General features: G+C 46.4%; 1 protein-coding gene across 2 annotated transcripts in view; it reads left to right on the top strand.

Moving 5' to 3' along the window:
• Nucleotides 1-22,092, top strand: part of SUFU (SUFU negative regulator of hedgehog signaling) — a 104,838-nt gene that overhangs the window by 46,500 nt on the left and 36,246 nt on the right. The window contains exons 4-8 of one of the 2 annotated variants that reach the window (XM_075935577.1): nucleotides 11,795-11,937; nucleotides 14,508-14,593; nucleotides 15,884-15,956; nucleotides 19,900-20,053; nucleotides 21,780-21,891. In XM_075935577.1, the coding sequence (XP_075791692.1) occupies nucleotides 11,795-11,937; nucleotides 14,508-14,593; nucleotides 15,884-15,956; nucleotides 19,900-20,053; nucleotides 21,780-21,891 (568 nt within the window). Of the gene's footprint in view, nucleotides 1-11,794; nucleotides 11,938-14,507; nucleotides 14,594-15,883; nucleotides 15,957-19,896; nucleotides 20,054-21,779; nucleotides 21,892-22,092 lie in introns of both variants that reach the window. The other variant, XM_075935576.1, reaches the window with a different exon arrangement.

The following is a 22,092-nucleotide window of genomic DNA, read 5'->3' as shown; positions in this document are numbered from 1 at the left end:
AAGTAGCCATCCTGCTACAAAAGTATTTCAAAACCCAGTTACAAAGGGAGACAGCTGAACTGGAATTCATTTGCAAATTCAACCCCATCAGTTTAGGACTAAATAAGGTTCTCAACTGGTTAACTCACGACAAAGGCAGTTTCCCCTCTCTGGATATTCACATCTCCACACCAAATGCTGTGAATGACCCACTTCCACCCTGACTCAATTAGCCTCATTAACACAAGCAACTTCTCCCTTGTATCTCCCCTTGCTTCTGTCACTGCCATGCCAATTCATCTGATGAAGTGGGTTTTACCCACAAAAGCTTGTGCCCAAATAAATCTGTTAATCTGAGATGCCACAGGACTTTGCATTGTTTTTGCAGATACAGACTAACATGGCTACTATCACTCTGAGACTTTGTGCCTGAGTACAGTGAGCCAAGCACTGTCTCAGTCGGAGACTTAATTCACTCTCCTGTTAACTGCTATCTCACCAGACTGTGTTCTTCCTGCCCATGGAAAGGAGAGAGGGGCAATGCTGCTGCCAGCCCCTTTGTATTAATTATTGTAAGGAGAGGTATGTGGAAAGAGAGTATTCCCATGGCTAGATGGTAAACAGCAAAGGACAGCAGGTCTGAATGGAGCAGGCCAACTCAGAGTAACACCTGCAGGAGTAAGGTTCAGTGGCTTTTGAGGCTGGGGTAGAAAGAGCTGTGGAGAAAGGAGGTAGGTGTGGGGACTAGGGCAGGCGGTGAAGGAGGGTTAGTGGGGATTCATATAAAGCCCTCTGGCAGTTGTATCAGCAGAGATGTGAAGGTTTCGGTGGATTTACGGCACTATCGCGCTGTATCAGTGATAGTCAGTGTAGACCACAGCTTCAGCTGTCTCGGTCCTTCTCTGACCCTAAATCCAGTAGGCACGTTGCAGTGCTTCGCTCACCAGACGTTGAGTGTTCCATTTCTGGCTTCCAGCATAGCCACAGGTTTTGTGCCTGACTGTCACGCTTGCGCTGAGGCCTTACGCAAACCATTACCTTTCTCACTGTTTCAGTTTCCTCATATGTAAAATGGGGTCATGCGCTCGTCCCTCAAATGGGTGTGGTGAGGATCAGTCCATAAATAAGAGGTTCTTTGCGGCTACAGCGATGGAGTTTGGAGGTGCCCCCAGATGGCGCATGCATGGGAAGGAGGAAGAGAACACGAGCCGAAGCTGAAGGAAGAAGGAAAAATGACACCAGCAAAGACATTGGGATGCAGAACACAGAAATGATCTGAAAGGCAGGAGAGAGGGTCAAGACGTTACAGAAGCAGAGACAATTACTTTTAATATATTTAAGACATAATTAAAATTCTACAATAAAATTGATGGGAATGCTAGAAAGTATTAGCTGCCCTCTTATCACTGTTATTCCAGGTGTACGTAAGGCGCTAGAAAAAGTAGCATCTTGGTTGTCCAGTATCTATAGTGGAAGCTATTTAGTATCTAAGATGGAAGGTAATGCGAATCAGTCTTGATCGCTTTCCCATGTTACCCAATCCTGCTATGAGTAGGATTGAATGACCATTTTTAATGCTGGGGGAAAGCCAGAATCATCTTTCCGCTGGTGGAGCAGTACAGGCCCCGCCCCTTGCCCCCTGAGCCTGCTGTCATGGACGATCAGAGAGGTCTTTATAATCTTTAACTTGTATGAATTGGTGAGACTCTACTGAAAGGCTCATTAAACATAGCTTGGATGTAAAAACGAATGGGACTTTTGAAGTCCTTAAGCATGAGCGGTGCAATAAAGAACTTTCTTTTAGTTGGCCAGCAGGTTGAAAATACAAGATCAGTCCCTGTTCTGTCCTTACGAACTCCGTTTTCAAACCACAAAGGCACAGCAGTGCTTAGGGGAGTGCTGATCTGTTTTTTCAGACATTTTTCTTAGAGAACCTTCTGTCTAGGCCTCCTTGTTCCTAAGAGCCCAATTTGGATCCCTGCAGTGGAGGCATTGTTTAATTGTGCTCCTGGGATTTAATTCTTCCCAAAGCATCTCGTCTACGTTTCATGTCTTGGGCGGGCAGCACACTGTGACGTATCCTGCAATTTTGTACCACGTTAGAGTCCCTAGGCTATGGCAGTTCCCTGCTGTTTCCATTTTCCAGACAGAAGGTGAGTGCAAAACCGAACTGTGGAAGAGAAACACTGGCAGGAGAGCGCCAGTTATTTTCTACATAACACACATGCATCGTGGGCTTTAAATTCTATTAATTCCTTGTGTGAGCTGTTTCCAAAATACATTCTTCTCATGCTGAAAATTGAATTTATAGACCAGTGCTGCCAGCAAACCCAGCAGATTATATCATTGTTGCTTTCTCTTGTCAGCCCATCTGTTAAATTTTGTGTAGATCAGACAGCCTGGCATACATTATACCAACAATAAGGTTAATTTATTTCATCATCCCTCCATTATTTTTAATTTAGTAAAGGCTATGAGATAGACATGAAAGAGATTTTATTCATTATACTACAGTTTTATGTACCTTTGAGTAACAATTTGCTAGGACACTGTTTGCTGGAGTGTTTTTAGACTTAATTTTAAGTATCTAGTTCATATATCAGCTGTGGTCATAAGATGATCCTTAATTATTAGTGAACATGCTTGGAAGTACAGTGAGGGTTTTTTTTTAATTATGGCTAACATTGCAGGGTTGTGCTCTTCATCTGCACTTAATACTTCACAATTGCTGGTAGCTGTTCAAAACTGCAAATGGCTTCTGAAAATCCACAATAAATCTAACCTATATATGATCTGCCACATTTTAAAAAACCAAACCAAACCAAGCTGGATATTAAAACCATACTGAAGAAAACCTATTTACATTGAGATAAATTACACATACTGTGTGGTGATGGGAGCAATGTGAAAAATGCCTTTATTTCTGTAACTATATGATAAACTGCATTTAATTTAAAGTTTTGGCTACATCACATGCATTCTGCTTTCTAATGCATCAGGGATCCTTCTAAAATTCCACAATGTCTTAGCCTCACGCTACGTAAAATATTACCACAATACTTCCTTCTCCACACTCCCTAAATACAGACTTTCTTCCAAAGTTACACTGCTCTGAGGTACTTGATTGGATCCCCAATGAAATGTCCCAGCTTGGAACTAGAAACACAAGCGTTGTTTTTCACTTTGGAGAGATGAGATTCCAGACTTCCCTGTGATAGACAGTGTGTGCCTGGCCTTTGAGAGGAATGTGGCAATTTGATCCACATGCCAATAACCATCGCTACCACGCACCGTCGCATACCTACTATATATTTGAGAGAGTTAGTGTGTCTGGCCGGGTATCTGTCTGTCCATCTGTTTCCATCAAGAACTCTTCCTAAACAGTCAGCGCTAGGACCCCCAAATTCAGCATACAGCTTCCTCTTATCCTAACTTAAAGCCAGGTCAGGGTTTGGTTGAGCCAGGAAAACAAGATACGCCTGGAATGAGATTGCTTCTCATAAAACCATACAGAAGAGAGACCAAATTAGAAGGCAGTTGAAAGATATTGCTAGTGGTAGTCCTCCCCTCTTCCTCCTGGTCTGGCACTGCCCCAGTCCCAAGTCTCCCACCCCTAAGTGCCCTTTAGGTAGTCGGGGGAGGGCTGAAGCCCTCCCCCCCCCATTCATATGGGAATATTGCTGTCTGTTCCCCTTAGTCAGGGAGCAAGGGGAAAGTGCATAGCTTGTTGCATTCCTCACTCTGGATGGGGAGCACAAGGGGACGGACGAATGTAGACCTTCCCTAGCTGGGGCATGTGCATCCCTTCCGTGGCTGTGCTGGCTGGAGCTGCAGCAGCCATGGAGAGGCGCCTCTCACCTGGCTCCAAGCTAGCGATGTGAATGACAAGTCGACTAATGAACTATCCAATAAACAAATACTTATCCGATAGTCGAGTCAACTCTGCTTCCCCTTGCTGTCTCTTGCCTGGGGTCTGCCACTTTAAAACACTGTATTCAGCCTGGGGCCAGCTGGGGACCGGACTCTGATGCTGGGCTCCCTGCAGCCTGATGCCAGAGCTTATCCATTTTGAATTTAAAAAAATTGAGCCATATTTATTAGACACCAAAATTGTGCACACGCTTTCTAGACGAATGAAAAATACAGTCCCCTGCAGAATTTAGACTGTGATGAGCTAGTTGACAGAGTAAGGGGGAAAAGAGGATAAAGAGCTGCAGTTGGGTGACTGGTTTGCATCTTGGTATCTTTGTCTTTGGTACATTTTGTTTGTAGTTTTTAAGTTAAATTTAACTTGAACTTTCTCCATTCCTCTCACGTCTGTACATGAAACACGTCTGTGAGGAATGAAGGATGTGAATGCAGGATACTAGGAGGAATTCGGCAGTGGGGATGTGGAGAGGCATGCAGGTGCGGGGGATAAGGAAACAAGGAGAAGTAGCTGAGGAACAAAAAATGCAGAATGTGGCATTTCTGTTCTGTATCTGGGAAGCAGTAGCTTTGGCCATAAGAAATTATTGCAGTGAGAATTGTTCAGACAGTGGACAAATATTTTACTTGCTTTGAAGCACCAGCTTCTTAAAAGAACTACCTTATATCCTAGCAGCTTTTCCAAGGTCTGATTGCCAATGAACTTGTGTGAAAGGAACTATTCCGTCTCCTGGCAATCATATAACTGGATAACAAACAGTCCCACCCAGCTGGCATTATTGAGGTGATGGAGCAGCAGGGAGTTGCTGATTGGAATGCAGCGGCAACATAGACAGCTCCTCTGATTGAAGCACTCAGTATAAAACTCCTAAGAGAAGCTGAAAAGAGATTGGGAGAGAGGACAGACTAGAAATCTTTCCTTGGATTGAAATTTTCTATGTAAAGCACCCCACTTTTTTGTTTGGATTTATTTTTGCCTAGATTTGGATGGCAAGATTTATATTCACTCGTTTTACACACACCGAGTGTGCGCTGCTTTTATGCTTTTATATGACTACTCTCATGAAGCAGGCTTACCAACAGGAATGTTTGTGGTGGCTGCAGACTTTTAAGCAGATCCTGAAGAATGGGTGTGGAAAAGCAAACTTGAAAATGCCTGTTCCTTATGTAGAACCGAGACCTCTTAAATATTGAATATGTTCAACAAACTGTTTGCAAAATGTCACCTGGCTAAAATTGTGACTTTGAATTGTTTCTGCTGGCATTAAAATTGCCTGTGAAATTGTGATTGATTTTGAATAACATATATTGGAGAAAATCAGTTTTTTGTCAAGGATGAGTAATGAACAAGGGCTAAAAACAACGGTTTGGAAATACTCACTGAATTATTTTCCCAGCTGTAGCTGTGGAGCTGCTGGGTGGTATCAATATGACAGACTAAATCCTTGAACTATGACCAAGAACAGAGCTCAATTTCTTAATCTGGGCTGTAAAAGCAAGTTGGTGCTGATAGTGTAAAGCTGCTGAAATAGAGCGGTTAGAGCTGGCATTGGTGTCTTAAAGACATTGCAAAACATAAAAACTGAGCTGATCAAAAGAGGGAATTCCCACCCCACAGGAAATAATGAGATTTCAAAAATTTTGGAACTGATGGGAAGTGTTTTGATTTCAGAGAATCAATGTTTTCTCTCAGAAAAAATGTTGCACCAAACATTTTCAACCAGTTCTCGTCAATACCAATACCTAATAGAAATTGGGTGTGTTACTGCCTGCTTTAAATTATTCTGTTTGCTTTCTCAGGAAGCATAATGTTGGTTTCCAGTTTTAAACAAATGTTTTCTTTCCATTCCCTGTTCATTATTCAAATCCACCTGCCAGTGCAAAATATTTTTGGCCTTTGCCACACCGTTCCGTGTAACTAACTCCCAGCATCCTTTCTGCACTTGGTTCGATTTGCACCAATTTGATATACCCCTAAAAAGACTTTTCTAACTTTTCTGATTACCTAGTTTTACTATGTAAAAAAGTCCAATACATTTTCTGCATCTGACAAAGTGGGTCTTTGCCCACGAAAGCTTATGCTCCAACATTTCAGTCAGTCTCTAAGGTGCCACAGGACTCCTCGCTGCTTTTGCAGATTCAGACTAACACGGCCACCCCTCTGATACTTGACACATATTCTGTTGTAAGATAACTGTTTTTTGGTGAGTCCATGGAGTTGCAGAATGTACAGTGCTGGCAGAGAACAGAGGGTTTGGAACACTTCGCATCCCCATCTTTTTTTAATTGTTCCTAAAGTAAATCTCCAGTGTGTTGCATGTCCAATTTGAATGAATGACAAGAGCAAAATCCCTCTTGCTTTGAAGCTTGGTCTGCTATGAGTCCCGTCCCCATGCCTCCTTTCCCACCTTACGTTGTGTGGTTTCATAGCTCACTGAGCCCTATCCTGCATAATTGAGACACCTCACACTGTGTTGCTCCATCCAAGGATGCTTTCCTCCCTTCAATCTCTCGCTCCCACCCTGCAAAGAAAAGAGGAAACCCCTCCCAAAAGTCTCCAGGGGTGGGAACACTCCAACTGGCTTCTTCCCAGCTGACAGGACAGTCTGTTAAGTAAATGTTCTTACTGCCGGTGGAGATCAAATTCCTTTCCTGCTATATAAAAATATTTCCTCTGGGCACAGCGATGCTCTTCTTAGCTTCCTGTAGGGGGAGAATCAAAGTGGAAGGTCCAAGAGGCAGAGGCAATCCACCACGATCCTAGCTTTCAGCACTAGTATCACGGACCTGTGCGTGTGGTGGTAACAAAGGAGGAGTCTGCTTTGTGGTAACTAATGACTTCTCCCCCCGCTTTTCTCATACCCCCCCTCCCCATCTTAGAATTCAGGTTTAGCTTCCGGCCCCAAATGGATATTTCTTACTAGAAGACTTCTCTGGTGGGGCCGAGTGTGTGGGAGGGGGCGGGGGCCACACAGGCCTCCTGCCAGTGCTCCTCGCATGGAAACAGATGGGATGGAGCCACAGGCCAGTTGCGGCCATGTGTGGGAGGGCAACTGTTGGGTCCTGGGAGGAGGGCAGGGCTTTGCTGTCCGGCCCCAGTGGCTTGTTGTTTTTGTTTGGTAAACTTGAGTGTTCTGTACTAAAAGGTCATTTGTTTGATCCTGACACTAGGAGCTGCATCTTGGCAAGCCCAGCCTCACAGGTGTCAGTGTTTTGCCAAAAAGCCCTGCCAGTTTGCCTACAGTAGTTTAACACCTCTGGCAATCTTAGTGCATTTGCCACATTTCATGTGTAGCTAGTGCCCCACTGTGTTAGTCTGTCACACTGTAATATGGAGAGAAACGTGGAAAGAAAAGGAAATGGGGCTGCAAAGTCGCCCAGCTGGGCAAAGGGAGCGAGTATCTGGGAGGCAATAAATTGCTGCACTGTTATGTTGGTTCCCGTAATGTGGGAGCAAGGAGGTGCACTGTAGCAGAAAGATGCTGTTTTGTCCAAAGGAGCAGGAATCAGATCAGCTCCCCTGCCCTTTTGCTAGGAGGCCGGACTAAATGACCTCTGAGATCCCTTCCTGAAGGTTTCTGACTCTGTGAGGCAGACCCCTCGAACATGCCACTGTTCACACAGCACTCTGCATTTGGGCAGGAAAGGTCTTTCTTCCACAGCGCCACGTGTGCTTCCGTGCCTGTGGCCTGCTCCTGCTTTTTCTCGGTTTTGCAAGAGTATTTGCATTCTCGATAAGCTGGACATTTGTGCAGCCGCTAAGGAGAGATTCAAATGCTGCCCCGCTGATTAGCAGAGTGTCCAGCTAGGTTTTTGTTTCTAGTTGTGGTGTACTCTCGCACATTCCTCGGTGCACATAAAAACACATCTGCACATGGATGAAAAAGATTAGAGGAAACACTGATAAGTGTGCACACTTCATGAAGCACGTGTATGTATCGCTTTTTGGCATGCAGTTGCGGGGGGGTAGGGAGCCTTCTGAAGTGTAGGGAATGTCTCATTGGTATGATAGGCAATTTGAAGAGGGCAAACCATTCAGGAGAGTTTTCCCTGAACTTCTTATTTTCATGTTTAATGGTTTTGGGGGGAGAGGGGAGTAAGAACATAACGGCCGTACTGGGTCAGACCAAAGGTCCATCTAGCCCAGTAGCCTGTCTGCCCACAGTGGCCAGCACCAGCTGCCCCAGAGGGGGTGGACCGAAGACAATGATCAAGCGATTTGTCTCCTGCCATCCTTCTCCAGCCTCTGACAAACAGAGTCCAGGGACACCATTTCTATCCCCTGGCTAATAGCCTTTTATGGACCTAACCTCCGTGAAATTATCTAACTTCTCTTTAAACTCTGTTATAGCCCTAGCCTTCACAGCCTCCTGTGTGCAGAGTGTTCTGGTGCAACTGTGCCTGAGCCAACACTTGAGTATAAATAACTTTAGATAGGGGAATCTCTTATGAAAAGGCTTTTGGGTTTCTAGGGTTTTTTTTAACCTTGTCCATTTTAAATAGACTTTGGTTGTTCTTGCACTTTGAAGTATGACAAGTTTGAAGTAGGGCCCAGGTGGAGGAAGAAAGTTTTGTAGTGTCAGCTGTTACCTCAGTGTGAGGAGATGGAGCTGTATGACGTATCTGGTCCTCTCTTGTTCCTGTGATTTATTGGCTTACCCTGTTGAAACTTCTTCAATTCAAACTTGTATAGAAACCACTGCTCTACCTAGGCAAGAGTCCATCTCACATGGGCTTACAATGAACTGAGTTTTAACCCTAAACTCTGAATTTCCTGGCTCGTGTGGGTTTAAATTGGGGATCCTGTTTGCGCATAGGGTTTTTTGTGGTTTAATTGAGCAGTCAATGTGAATTTTGTGGTATTTGTGTGTATATATGAGAGAGAGAAACATTTCCTAGAGTTCGAATAGACATAAACAGGTGGGTTTCCAGCAGAGACATTTGCATTTGAAAACCTGCTCTAAATGGACGGGGATTTCCCAGGAGAAGTAGCACCAGCAGCGAAACTTCCCGATCGATCAGCATAGAATCGAGTGAGCATTTGATGTGCAAAATCTTGGGGCATAAAGACAGGACCCAAGAATAAGCTCTTTTGTGGCTTTGTTTAATTCCTGAAAACTGTGACCAAAAGGCTTTTATCATTTAAAAAAATGTGTTAATCGGCCAGATTTCGGTTAATAGGCTAGCTCACTGGAAAATATTGGAAGGATCTTTCATGAAATTGTCAACTCTATTTCAAGTTATAGTTCAAAATAAACATTGAAATCTGGACCCTGAACTTTTACTCTGCAATCTTTTTATCTCAGTAACCCTAAAAGAAAGGGGTGTGAGAGCCATGCACTAAACTCTACATTCCTCACTCCCTTCAGTTGAAGAGTTGGAGACATTTAATTTGTTGTGTTAAACTGTTTTTTTAATCACCTCTTATCTGACACATGGTTTTCTTTTCTAGCTCTAACTATAATGAAATCTTTTCCCTTGCTTATTACAGCACTTCTGTTCCACACCCAGCCTCTCTGGCCAAGTTGCCATTGGTACTTGGAGTTTATTTTGATTCGGGGGGGGGAATCAAATGAGCTTTCCAAGAAATGCAGCTGTAAAAGATGACTTCTCGACTTTCAAATAAACAGTGAGGGTGTCTGGTGGAGAAACTAAGAATTGCTACAGTAAATTAGTCCAGATCTCTTCAGTCTCTCATTGCCTAATATTGTATATTGATGACACAATTCCTGGCAAACGTCCTTCACTCAACAGGATTAATTCATAACCACCCAAATAGCACCATAAAAGTTAGCAGGACTGCTTAGGGAGTAAGAACTGAGAGGTCAACCAGATAGATATTTATTTAAACAGGAATATTCCAGAGTAGCAATCATACAACTGGAGGGCTGAGGAGGGGGGAATGTCTCCAATGGTACAGAAACGTGTGTGCTCAGAACGTACAACACCCCTCTTCTCTGTGGGCTTAAGCGCCAATGCCGTTTACAGTAACCGTTCACGCTTTTTTCCCTGCAGGTTGTGTTGTGTGATTTTTTAATTTGAATGGAAAAGCCTTTCTCTCACCCCGGTGCAGCTGTGACATTAGACCAGTCCATTGTGGGGACAGCAAGCTCACTGCCTTTTGAGGCACAGTGTGTGATAGGCTGCGATTTCTGTGGCGTGGACACAATGCCCTTGTCTATTGATGTGATCGGGAGCCCCATATTTGCATTGGAGGACAGAACATGTCATCTGTAATGTTAATTGGCACCTGCCATCAAAGTACCGTGAACAAGCAGCACGGAATTTGGCCAAGAACCAAACAGAGGGCTCTCGGCTTTACAGAACGTGCAGAATTAGCCCTGGTGGCATTCACAGTGCAACCTTGTACTGAAATGAAAATGCCTGGGGTGTGTCATTGCACTTCAGGGGACTTCACTCTGTTTGCAGCCAGCCTTACACTTTTGCAGCGGCTTCCTCTCCTCTGTAAACCCGTTCCATTGTACCACTCCACTGGAGTGCCTTGCCAAACAGCCCCCAGATACAGTGCACGGGGCAGTCTTCTGTCTGAGTAGCAGAGGAGAGAAATTGTCACGCTTTCATAGGAGGCAAGCATAAGATGACGCTTCTGAATCCGAATCAGCTGCAGTTATCCCAGCCTACTGTGAAGAGAAGCTTTTCCACTGTTGTGGAGTGAGGGCAGAGGGCACGCGGCTGTTAGAATTGCAGCACCAGAGTGGTTAAAACATGTAGTTGTAGGAGAGAATGACTTCAGCTTTCCGGCCAGACTTGTAACAGCCTAGCTATGAACTTCTGCAGGTGATAGGCATTGCCTGCCAGTCAGTATCTTTAGGGATGTGAAAGGTTAACTGGTTAACCAGTTACCCATAGGCATTAGCCTTACTGGCATGCTTACCCCATAACTGGTTAACCGGAGGGCCGGGCAGGCCCAACTGTCAGGACCCCCTACCCCACCCATGGAGGGCCAGGCGGGCTGGCTGGACCCCAGCCACATGGTTAACTGTTTAAACAATTACAATTAAATCGTTTAACCAGTTAACTTTTATACTGCATAGTTACATTACTTCTTGGCACATCTAAGCCAGACAATGACTCTGATTTGCCTTTCAGCAGTCGTACAATATAGCGAGACGACTTTGTGTATTATATTCTCATTGCTGTCTCTCCCACCCTTGAGAAATCAAATGGGTTGATATAGTAGATGGAAGCAAGAGAAAAATGCTCTTAGCCTGTCTTCCTATGTCTGGAGCACTGTGCTTGCAGCAGATCGGTTAATTCACACCGTTGAATAATCTTCCTTCTTCCTTCTTCCTTCTCTAAGGGCACGTCTTCATTCACGACGCTAGAGATCACTGTTCTGGCGTTTGATTTAGCGGGTCTAGTATAGACCTGTAAATCAAATGCCGAGGGCAGCTCTGTCTGGCGTCTGTGCTCCTTGCAGTCGCGAGGAGTAAGGGAAGCTGTTGGGAGTGTTTGTTCCCATCAGCCTCCCGCTGTGGGGATGGTGCCAAGCTCTGCTTAAGGTAGCTGGAGTTGCATACCATAAGCCGAACTTCCAGATCTATTGTAGACCTGGCCCAAGGTTATTTCTACACTGCAGTAGCACTGTGATCTGGGCAGTAAAAAAACGCACCCTGAACAAGGTGCTCCCAGTAATAAAGCACCATCTGTGCTGGTGCTTTTCAGCACTAAAAGTTTTGAGGCAAAGCGGGGGGGAGGGATGTTTTTTCACACCCCTGAATGACTAAAGTTTTAGCCCTGACAGTGGTAGCATATATAGGGGCACAGCCTTAGGATAGGAGCATGTAGACAATTCAGAGACCCCGCCTGGGTGGATTCTGGCAGCAGTTTTATTACTAAATATCTTTATTTTTTTCCCCCTCCACAGAAAATACCTTCTGTAGTGGCGACCATGTATCGTGGCACAGTCCTTTGGACAACAGTGAATCCAGAATTCAGCATATGTTGCTGACTGAAGATCCTCAAATGCAACCAGTACAGACCCCTTTCGGGATTGTTACTTTCCTACAGGTATGGAAAGGGAATGGCTGTTCTGGCCATCCGATTCGGGGAATTCATACTTACAATGTAGAGCTGACACCACATTCTTCCCTGGTAAATACTGGATGTACCTCCCTTAACTGGGACTCCTTGGTCTGGCAACATCTGTGCTCCGGCATGGGCCGTGGATGTTCCTGGACACAGAACCAGAAACAGGGAGGTCTGGTGGCGGGGCAGGAGCGTGTCAGGGGGCATCGGCGACTGTGTGTGTGTGGGGGAGGGGGGGCGGTGCAGGGGATGGGAATGGGCAGCACAGCAGGGAGTTCTGGCCCCAGCAGTGGCTGTGCTGCTCCAGCTGTGCTCCACCCCAGCAGCAGTGGGGCCAGCAGCATCTGGAGAACCCGCGGGGCTAGGGCAGCATTGGAGACAGGCTAGAGCCCAAACCCGGTGGCAGCACAAGCAATGAGGGGAGGGGCCTTCCCTGGTCCAGCAAATCCCCTTATTCGGGGTCAATCAGGTCCTGAGGGTGCCGGACCAGCGTGGTCCAACCTGTAGCCCCCTTTTACAGCATTTTCTGTTTAACGATTGTCTGATTTCCACCTTGCTTCCTGCAGCTTTGATCAAGAAGGTTTGTCACTGAGGAATTACAGCAGGTTTTTAGGAGGACGCTTATCTAGGTTTTCAATCTGTTGTTTATAACCGTGAGGTGTCATCCCCTTCACTCTGTTTCTCAGGTCAGGAGCGTTGACGTTGCATCAGACCCAGAAAGGACAGAAAAGAAATGTGACCCACTGAAATGTAGCCAGACGTTAATATCTATTTGGTCTAATAAACCAATGGGAAAATAAAACACTTCCACAAAGTACGCTTGGCTAATGTTGTTGACCTAAATTATATCTAAAATATTAAGGGAGTGTCAGAAGATGGCACGGCAGTTCAAGTTGCCACTAAGATTTGCATTTAGAGCAGGAGACATTTATTGATTGAATTTTAGTTGCATACTTAATGGTAGAATTTTAGTCTGCAAATCTGATACTAACCACTCTTCAGAGGCCAGTTAAACTCTCCCTCTAACAATGTAATGTGCAAGAAAAGTATTGATGAGCAGAAGAAATACTTTTTAAAAAGCCTCCTTCAAACATGGCCCTAAATCTCATTTATTTGGGTTCTTGCTAATCGACAGTCTTCCCCGTACCCCAAATGTGTCGTGCTCACATCTTAGATCACTTCTGAAATGTTTTCAACTGAAACAGTTATTCCCCTCAGTCAGCAGATCCTAAATGAGTTTTACCAGTAAAACTAGCTGCTTCTCCGATCCACTGGCTGCTTTAAGGGAGCAACTTTTTCTATGGGAGGAGCTTTCTTTCCTCCTGTCCTATCCCAGAATAGTACCAAGGGAGCAGGTATTGGATGGAGAGAAGCCTGGAATTGAGACCCACACTTGTAAAGGCAGTGGCTAAGGCAGTGGCTCAGCAGGGAGTCCCCATCTGATGGCCCTGCGGAAGTGTATTAGTCTGTGTCAATGCTACACAGCCTTTAGAGACACAGTCATGCACGACTGTGTCACTAAAAGTGAAGCAGTATAGCCTCTGTTCGTCAACTCTTTTGCTGACAAAATGCTTTTCCCACCAGCAAGAGGCGTTCCTGTTGCTGGCAGGAGCACAGTCCTGCTGACAACGCGCTGTTCACGCTGGCACTTGCCGCGGCTAAACTTTTCTTTTGGGGATATGAGGGGTGTGTTTAGCACCCACAAGTTTTTGTCTTTCAGTTGCCAGGGTAAACTAAGGCTATGTCTCCACTACCGAGTTGTCAACAAAACAAAAATCCCCAGAGGGTGTTCACGCTTTCTCCCTCTGTCGACAGATCATGTCCACATTGGGGGCACCGCCATGGACAGTGTGAGCAATGCACTGTGGGTGGGTAACCCAAAGTGCAGTCTTGTGGGAAGACTGTCCACTAAAGGTTTCCTGCTTCTTCCTCTGAGGTCACTGTCAGATGGACCTCTGGTCCGATACAGTGTGACAGTTCCCATGTTGGAAGGCAACCATTTTATCTGGAGATGGGGGGAGAGTTTTCCATGCAGTGCATAACTAGCCACATTTTATGATGCTAACTGAGATTTAGCCAGTCAGCAGAGTTTACAAGTGCCTGAACTTTCCTTCATGGCCATTGTTCCTTTAACCTAGTTGAAGTTGCTAAAGCAAATAGGGAGAAAGGGATCTTGTACAATTGAACTATTACTCCAGTGCATCTGTTCACTAGTGCATATATTCTCATGCCATTTGGTCTTATGTATCCTACATCAAATTGCTATAACCATGTCATGGAACCTGCTAAATCTTCATCTTCACTGGGCTTGTGTACAGCACAGTCCCCTCTACACAGACAAGATCCAGGCCTGTAATAGTGTCGTCAGTGCACAGCACAGTAGAAGGGCTGCATAGTAGTTCTGCTGCACGAGCTGGAACTTGTGGTGGTAGCTCCAAATAGCTTACAGGAACAGCCCCTCCCCCCATCTTATCCAGCCAACACTCCCTCCAGTGGCTCATGGTACGCGTGCACCTGTTGCATTGTGTTCATTCCATTTGTTCTTGCTGTAGATTGTTGGGGTTTGCACGGAGGAGCTGCATGCGGCACAGCAGTGGAACGGACAGGGGATCTTGGAACTGCTTCGGACTGTGCCCATGTAAGTACAGCACCTCCCGACTGAATTCGGAGACAAGAGCCCATACATGCTTATTATCCCAAGCAGCCTGGTGGAAAAAGGAATCATAGAATCGTAGAACTGGCAGGGACCTCGAGAGGTCATGGAGTCCAGTCCCCTGCCCTCACAGCAGGACCAACCACCACCTAGATCTTCCCTGATAAGAGGCAATGCTGTCACGTGGTTGGTTTGTAGATTTATCCTGCTTTAAATATGTTTTTGTGGGAACTGGGAAATCAGTGCAGCTCTCTTCACATGCCCAGAGACTTAGGTGGACACATTAGGTGGCCCAGAGACTTAGGTGGCAGCCCGTGGATGTAGGCAACCTCAGTAGTCGCCTAGGGAGCCGCGTTCAACGGGGCGCCCAATGATGACGTCACGCCATTGAGGGCTATGGAGGCGGGGGCGCCAATCGCGCATTCCGCCTAGGGCCACTCCTGCACATTAACATGTGAGAACCCACATGCTCAGACTAGAGGGGAATGAGACTGAAACTTTAAATTTGCTTCTTCTTATGTCTGCAGCATTTTCTAATTCGCTCTTCCTAAAAGAATTGGCTGCTGAGCCAGAAAAATGTACCCAGGTGACCTTTCAGTACAGCTCGGAATCAGAGGGAAGGAGTCTAGTTTACAGTTAGCAAAGATTGGGCAGTTTTTCTGTAAATAAACTTTGGAGTCAGATCAGGTAGGCTAATCCACAGTAGGAACAGTGTTTGTTTTCAAGTAAGACTGGCTTGATGTAACTTCCCTCCTGTCACAAATGAAGTCACTGTTGGACAAGGACAGATGTGGTTTTAAAAGTTGTCTGATCTAAGAATTAGTGGTAGATTACAGTTAAACTGTTTGCTTCCTAGGCTACCTATCACTGGGTGTTTGTATTCAAGTGCTTTCTTGTATCCTTGAAGTGAGGAAAGGTGTTGTTGTGGATCCAAAGGTTTTATATTAAATGTTTTTGCATGCACACACCAGGTCTCCATCATACACCCTCCGGCTTTTCTGGCCTTAACAAAGTGCTTTGTTTTCAAAAGTCCAGCCTAGATTTCTGGGACAGTCCAGAATTAGGCTGTCTCTGTTTCACTCGGAACCCTTCCTCTCAGCACAGGTGCAGACAGTCTGTAGGAGGACTCCAGGAGGGAACCTTTAGCTGGCTGTTCAAAGAGGAAACCTTCCATTACCTCTTTCCTCCAGGCACCTGTACTGAGCAAGCCCCATAATGGCAGGAGGTGCTTGTGGGAGTGAGTAACTTTGGGTCACTGCCTTTCTTTCTTTGTAGAGCTGGAGGCCCGTGGCTGATAACAGATATGCGAAGAGGAGAGACCATATTTGAGATTGATCCGCATCTGCAAGTATGTCTTTAGTTAGTAAATAAGTCAGCCCTTGTATTGGTGGCCCCTCCCGTTTTCAGTGAAATTGAACTACTTGGTCACCTGGATCTTCCCACGGCACTTCTTTGTTAGGGATAAATCTGTGTCCTCATTAGCAGTCTCCCTCAGCGACAGTCCTTATGCTCAGCTTCTTGCTAGGCATAACATTAAATATGCCTGTTTAGCGTTGATGTGCCTTGTGGCACTGCTGCATTCCACTCGTGACCATGAATGAATTGGTTCATTTAAGTGTTGCTGTAAAGTACTCAAAGACAATGATACCGGCTTGCTGCCTTCCTAAACTGTACCAAGGAGATCTCAGGGACTAGCACTGGTGCACGGGCTGGGTGTTGGGAAACATTGCTCTAGGATCCTTCAAGGTCGAAGGTGCTAAAGTTGTTGATGAAGGGCCAGATCTTGAAGTCGTTACTCAGTTTGTCCAGCTAGTGACTTGATAATTCCTCCCACCTTACAGGGTTCTCATTAAGTTGTCAGCTGAGGAAAGGGACCTCTGTGTCATTTTAGAGAGCTCGCTGAAGACCTCTACTCAATGTGCAGCTGTGGGGGAGAAAAGCACTTCCACTCAAGCCAGCAAGATGCAATTCCTACTTTTAAAAGCTGCTCTGTAACATTGAGTTGTTCCCTCTGGGTTCCCCTGACAGTGCGAGTCTATTCTTTGCACAAGGGTGCCCCCTAGTGTCCACATGTGTTTATCCATAGGGCCCTTCCACATTCATGCTCCATTCTGGTCAATTTCATGGCCGTAGGATTTATAAGACCGTTCCAGCTATTTAAATCTGAACTGTCGGGGTGTTGTAATTATAGGGGTCCTGACCTATCAAGGAGTGGTGAGGGAAGAGCACAAGGTTATTGTAGCGCGCTCCAGCCTGGCCCTGTCCGCCGCAGGTCTGGGTGCATCGCAGGCCGGGACTGCTCTGGTCCTCGGGAGCAGCCCTTGTCTGTGATACACCCAGGTCTGCAACGGACAGGAGCCACTCTGGATAACTGGATCAGCCCCTGTCCATGGCAGGTCCCCCAGGAGGCTAGAGCAGCCCCCTGCCAGTGGTAGGTGGGGAGCTGCTGCAACCCCAACCAATTAACCGGAACCGGTTAGCATCACACATTAAGGGTGATGCTTACCAGTTAACATTTCATGCCCGTACTGCTTTCAGAGCTGGGCCTTCAGTCAGCAACCACCTCCCGCCAGCCAGCCAGCCATCTCTGAAGAGTGGCAATATCATAATCCCCTTAAAATAACAGCCCCCTGCAACTCTCTTTTTGGTCAGGACCTCCAATTTGAGAAATGCTGGTCTCCCTTCTGAAATCCCTATTGTGTAAGGTAACAATCCCGCAGAAGACCAGATTTCAGAGGGAGGCCAGGCTGGGTTTTTAATGGCCACGTATTTGGCAGCGTCGTATTCAGAACAGTTCTAAGTAAAAGTGTGTGGGGTAAGGAAGGTGAGCATGGGTGACAGAGATATCAGGGTGCTTGCTACAGATGCTTCTTCTGATGGGACTGATCCTGCAAAATGCTGAGTTGCTGGCAAGTGCCCTCCAGAAGTCAACGGGAGGAGTTACACTAAGCACCTAGCGCAGGGGTGGGCAATCGTTTTTGAAGGAGGGGGGCACTTCACAAATTTCAGAAGTGGCTGCAGGCTGACGTGGAAGGGGCGGGGCCTCTGGTGGAAAGGGCAGGGTTGACAGCTAGCCTACCGGGAGTTTTGCTTGGCCTCGGGTCCCTCCCCCCTGACTTCTGGCCAATGGAAGAGACATGGAGCAGATGGGAGAGTACCAGGGGCTTGCCCCCAGAGCTGTCCGGGCTGGAGGCTTAGCATTCACATAACACGGCTCCTGGCCCCGCTGCCCATCTGTGGCCTGGCAGCCGCCGGCCGGCACAAGCCCTTTGAACAGAAGCAGTTGAAAGAGCTCGCGCCTCCGGGTCAGCTCCCAGGCAACGGGCCAGTGGGACTGAGAGCTGCCAGCCCTTCCAGTTGCTTCTGTTTAAAGGGCTTGTGCCTGCCTGGTGGCTGTCAGGCAATGCAGCCACCCAGCAGATGCCAGCCCTTTAAATAGAAGCAATTGAAAGGGCTCGCGCATCTCCAGCTCCCTAGCAATGTGCTAGCAGAGGCGGCAGCTGCGAGCCCTTTTAATTGTTTCTATTTAAAGGGCTCTCGTGATCCCTGCGGCTGCCAGGCAACTCGTTACCTGACAGGTGTGGGGAAGGCACAAACCCTTTAAATAGAAGCCGTTAAAAGGGCTCTTGCATCTCTGGCTCCCAGGCAACGCGCTAGGGGGTGGGGCCTGGAAGTGCCTCGCGGGCCAGATCAAAACCGTAGGAGGGCTGCCTCTGGCCCACTAAGAGGCTTTTGCCCGCCCCTGACCTAGCAGGATTGAGCTCTGAGGTAGAGCTAAGGGGCCATCGTATCACTTCAAGAGCTGTTCTTCCACTGAATGCCTGCTTCACCCTTCCCTAGGCTTCTCACTCGCATTGCAATGTCCTTGAGGGATGCTCGCAAGGGAAGGGAGACCCTGACTTTATTCAGTGCTGAAAAATTTGCACTAGTTTACTGGAAGTCAGTTTTGCCTTCAAATAGAATGACCTTCACCCTCCTGAGCGGACGCCTAGCCCTGAGCCTTGTGTGTCTGTCCAGAACGTGCTGGAAGTTGGTAATTGCAGACACTGACCTTGAGGTACCTTGGAAGGCAAGGACGGGGAGCCGAGGTCATGCAATGCAAAGCCAGCCAGAAATGCTGGTGGCTGAGTTTGACTGTTGCGAGGAGTCAGCCTTTTAGCCCACGGCAATGGCAAAGTGGCTTGCACTGGCAGTCTGGAAGCTGTGGGGATACAAATGGTGCATGTGAGTTTTTCCATTTAAAATCTCATGATTGAAGACCAGGTCGAGAACATCTAACACCCAGGCCTGCTTGAGTCCGTGTGCTGAAGCAAAAACTCTCTTTAAAACATGGCTGGAGCAGACGTCACTGTCATTTGTGCTGTGTATATACGGAAGCCAGGAAGAAAACTCCACGCTAGCATTCAAATGCATACAATGCATAGAAGCTGAGTTCATCTCTGTATTTCAACCTTAAAGTGGTTTAGCTTAACAGCATCCCCTAGTGGTGAAAGCTAAGAATAAAGGAATTCCTTCAGTAGGGAGGCCTACACTTGAATTTTTAGTTGCAGTGTTAAGTCGGAAAGTTGCTAGCAAAGAAGTGGGTGAAGTGGAAAAGTTGTGTTGTCTTAGAATGTACAGTAATTAGTCAGCACTTAGCTGACCTCAAAAAAGTCAGGCGTAGATATACCCATTGTATAAAGTCTGTACATGCAAAAACGAGTCCTGTGACACCGTACAGGCTGTCAGATTTATTTGGACATAAACGTTCCTGGCTAAAGCCCACTTCATCAGCTGCATGCCCCCGAAAGTTTATGGCCAAATAAATCGTAGTCTTTAAGGTGCCACAGGACTCCTGAACAGACTAACACAGCTGCCCTTCTGGGACTGTTCACAAGAGTAGTCTCTTCTGAGCTGGGAATTTCTAACCAGAGGTGAAGGACATTCATGTGTTGGTTATCAAAGGAAGCATTATGCAAAACTTCAGAGGACATGGTGCAAAAAGTAATTGTTCGTTGCTTCAGTCGTTGAGTGTGTCCGTGGTTTAACGTATCGGTACAAGGTTCCGAGTTGAGTGAAGGGTGGTAGTAATCTAGTCTGTCTGCAGACACACAGCATGTCCATTCTTCTTGTGGTGTGAGTCCTTGAGAAGCCTGTTGTGGGGCCGTAGTGTTAGTCCCAGGAGCTGATTTGGAAAGGAGCTATTCTGCACTCAGCTGGTAACAGGTGGGCTGTAATACTGTGCCTCGGGCAGCTGCTTTGATCCAAACCACACCCAGGAGAGTCATGGCTCGGTGGATCTTTTCAAGCAGGAGAGAGTCGATAAAGGGATTGAGACAGATGGCTCGAACCTGAGTGGAGTGAGTGCCAAATGCGCCTGGGATGATCTGAGCCGGCCCCCAGAGGATGACGAAGACAGCAGAAGCATTTGCATTGGAACGCAGCCACGACGGCTGTCCGGGAAAGGTAAGAGGGACTTGACCAAGTCGGTCCCCTTCTGCCCCACCCAAGCCCTTCCCTGTGTACTTGAAGCATTTGATTGGCACAGCCTTAGGGCTATTCTCCTATAGAGCTTGACAGGGCCAAGTGAGAGCTGGGCCCAGTCTTGAGGTTCATTGCAAAACGCAGCCCTGCTCGAATTCACAGAAAGGTTCAAAGTCCAGATGAGCCAAGGGTAGCTCTTGGGGAGCCCTCTTCAGGGGAGGAGGGGACTTACCGTTTCGGGTGACTGTCTGCCGTTAGCTTGGTTTTGGTGTTCAATTCCAATTAGAAACTCCAGAGTAAAACTCAGAAATCAAGCCCGTGTGACCTGAAACCAAAAGGCACCTGTGCAAAATAGTGGTTTCCCCCAGGGCTCTCTTTCTACTAGTGTTTTCAAGTATTGGCTGTCAGCTTGGACTGATATGGCCACAATAACTCAAATGACACCTGTCAACACAGGGCTCCTGAGAACCTTGGTGGTTCCTCCTTATAGCGACGTGGCTTCTTGGCTAACCCAGGGGGTAGTGGTGGGGCACACATGCATTTAATTTCAGACCGGTTTTAATTACGGAAGTAAAATCCCATTTAATTGGTTAACCGGTTAAATGCAATGGTTAACCAGTTAACTGATTAAAGGCGGGGTGAGCTGCTCCTTAGTTTAAACCACATGATCTTTCAAATCCATATAGATTTATTAAAATAAAATGTGTGGAAGTCTGATTCATAGGAGCAGTTGAAATTAAAAGCCAATAATGATGGCTTCTGGAGACCTAATCAATGGATATTTTTCTGGTTTCCCCTTTATTTTAAACTGTAAATTGCATCCATTCTTCTATCTGAGGGTATGTAATCACAGTACCTAGGACATCAAATCCCTCCACTTCCCCGGCCCTCAAATGAAAAATCTGGGACATCTATACAAAGCTGTATTATGCCCTTGAAATGATTCTGAAATGCTGTATGCAGAGATTTTCCCAATCTTTTACAAAAGACGGCTGCACTTCTTAGGAAAACTTGAAGGCACATTTCCCTCTCATGGATTTATCTATCGGACGTTACTGAAAAAATGTGAAGGTTAAGGACTGTATTGAATGTGTATTTGAAGATAAAAGTGAATTAAGTTTCATGGTGAACTTTTGCCCTGTGGAACATTCAGTTCAGTTTCTTTCTTTTTTGGAGCCCGCTCATATGAGGGGTGTTTAAATTAACGGACAGGCTTGCAAAGCCAAATGTGGAAGTTCAAGGAATCCTCGTTAATTAATCTGAAGGGATAAATTTCCATTCTGCCACCTGGGTTGGAAAATTGTCAGCATCCAGGAGTTAGAAGTGTCTGGAATTCAGTCGATTTGGGAGAACTCTAGAACCAGCACCCTTTTTTCCTTATGGGAAGGGGTAGGTGAGAGACCTAATTGCTCGGCATTGCCCCCTCTGGATGACTTCTTAGCAAAGGTGGTACCCTTCCTTGCTGGAAGTTTGGATGTACGTGGGGCACCAAAACGGGAGAACTGAAACTGGCTGCAGTGAAATAACCTCATAAGCCCTGAGGTGTCAGAGGGCTCCTCTTTGTGCATCCAGCCAAAGGGGGTGAGCTCAGTGGAATATCTGTTATAGGAAGAGACACCATAAGAAGCTGACTCGGTCACATGCTGGTTAGTTGGCGTTTGTGGGGGGGTGTGTGATACTAAATCATGTTCAAACAACTTCTTTGCAGATACAGAGCAAATCAGGGAGACTTTGCGGAGAGGGCTCGAGATTAACAGCAAACCTGTTCTACCTCCAATAAATGCACAAAGACAGAATGGGTTGAATCATGACCGAGCACCGTAAGTATGATCCTGTGCTCTTCAGAAAGGGGAGAGTAGCAGAGCTCACAGGGAAAACAAGATGACAGCTGGGGGGGCCATTACATGGGGAGCAGGGGAAAGGACAACAGTGAGTACTTGCCACCTAGAAACTCAGAGGCAGACTAATTGTTCAGGGTGGTTTAATGGTAGAGTAATTCAAGGGAGATCTTATACAGTGGG

Source organism: Pelodiscus sinensis, chromosome 8 (assembly GCF_049634645.1).
Source record: "Pelodiscus sinensis isolate JC-2024 chromosome 8, ASM4963464v1, whole genome shotgun sequence".
NCBI classification, from domain to species: domain Eukaryota; kingdom Metazoa; phylum Chordata; order Testudines; family Trionychidae; genus Pelodiscus; species Pelodiscus sinensis.
This window is presented reverse-complemented; position numbering and strand designations above follow the sequence as displayed.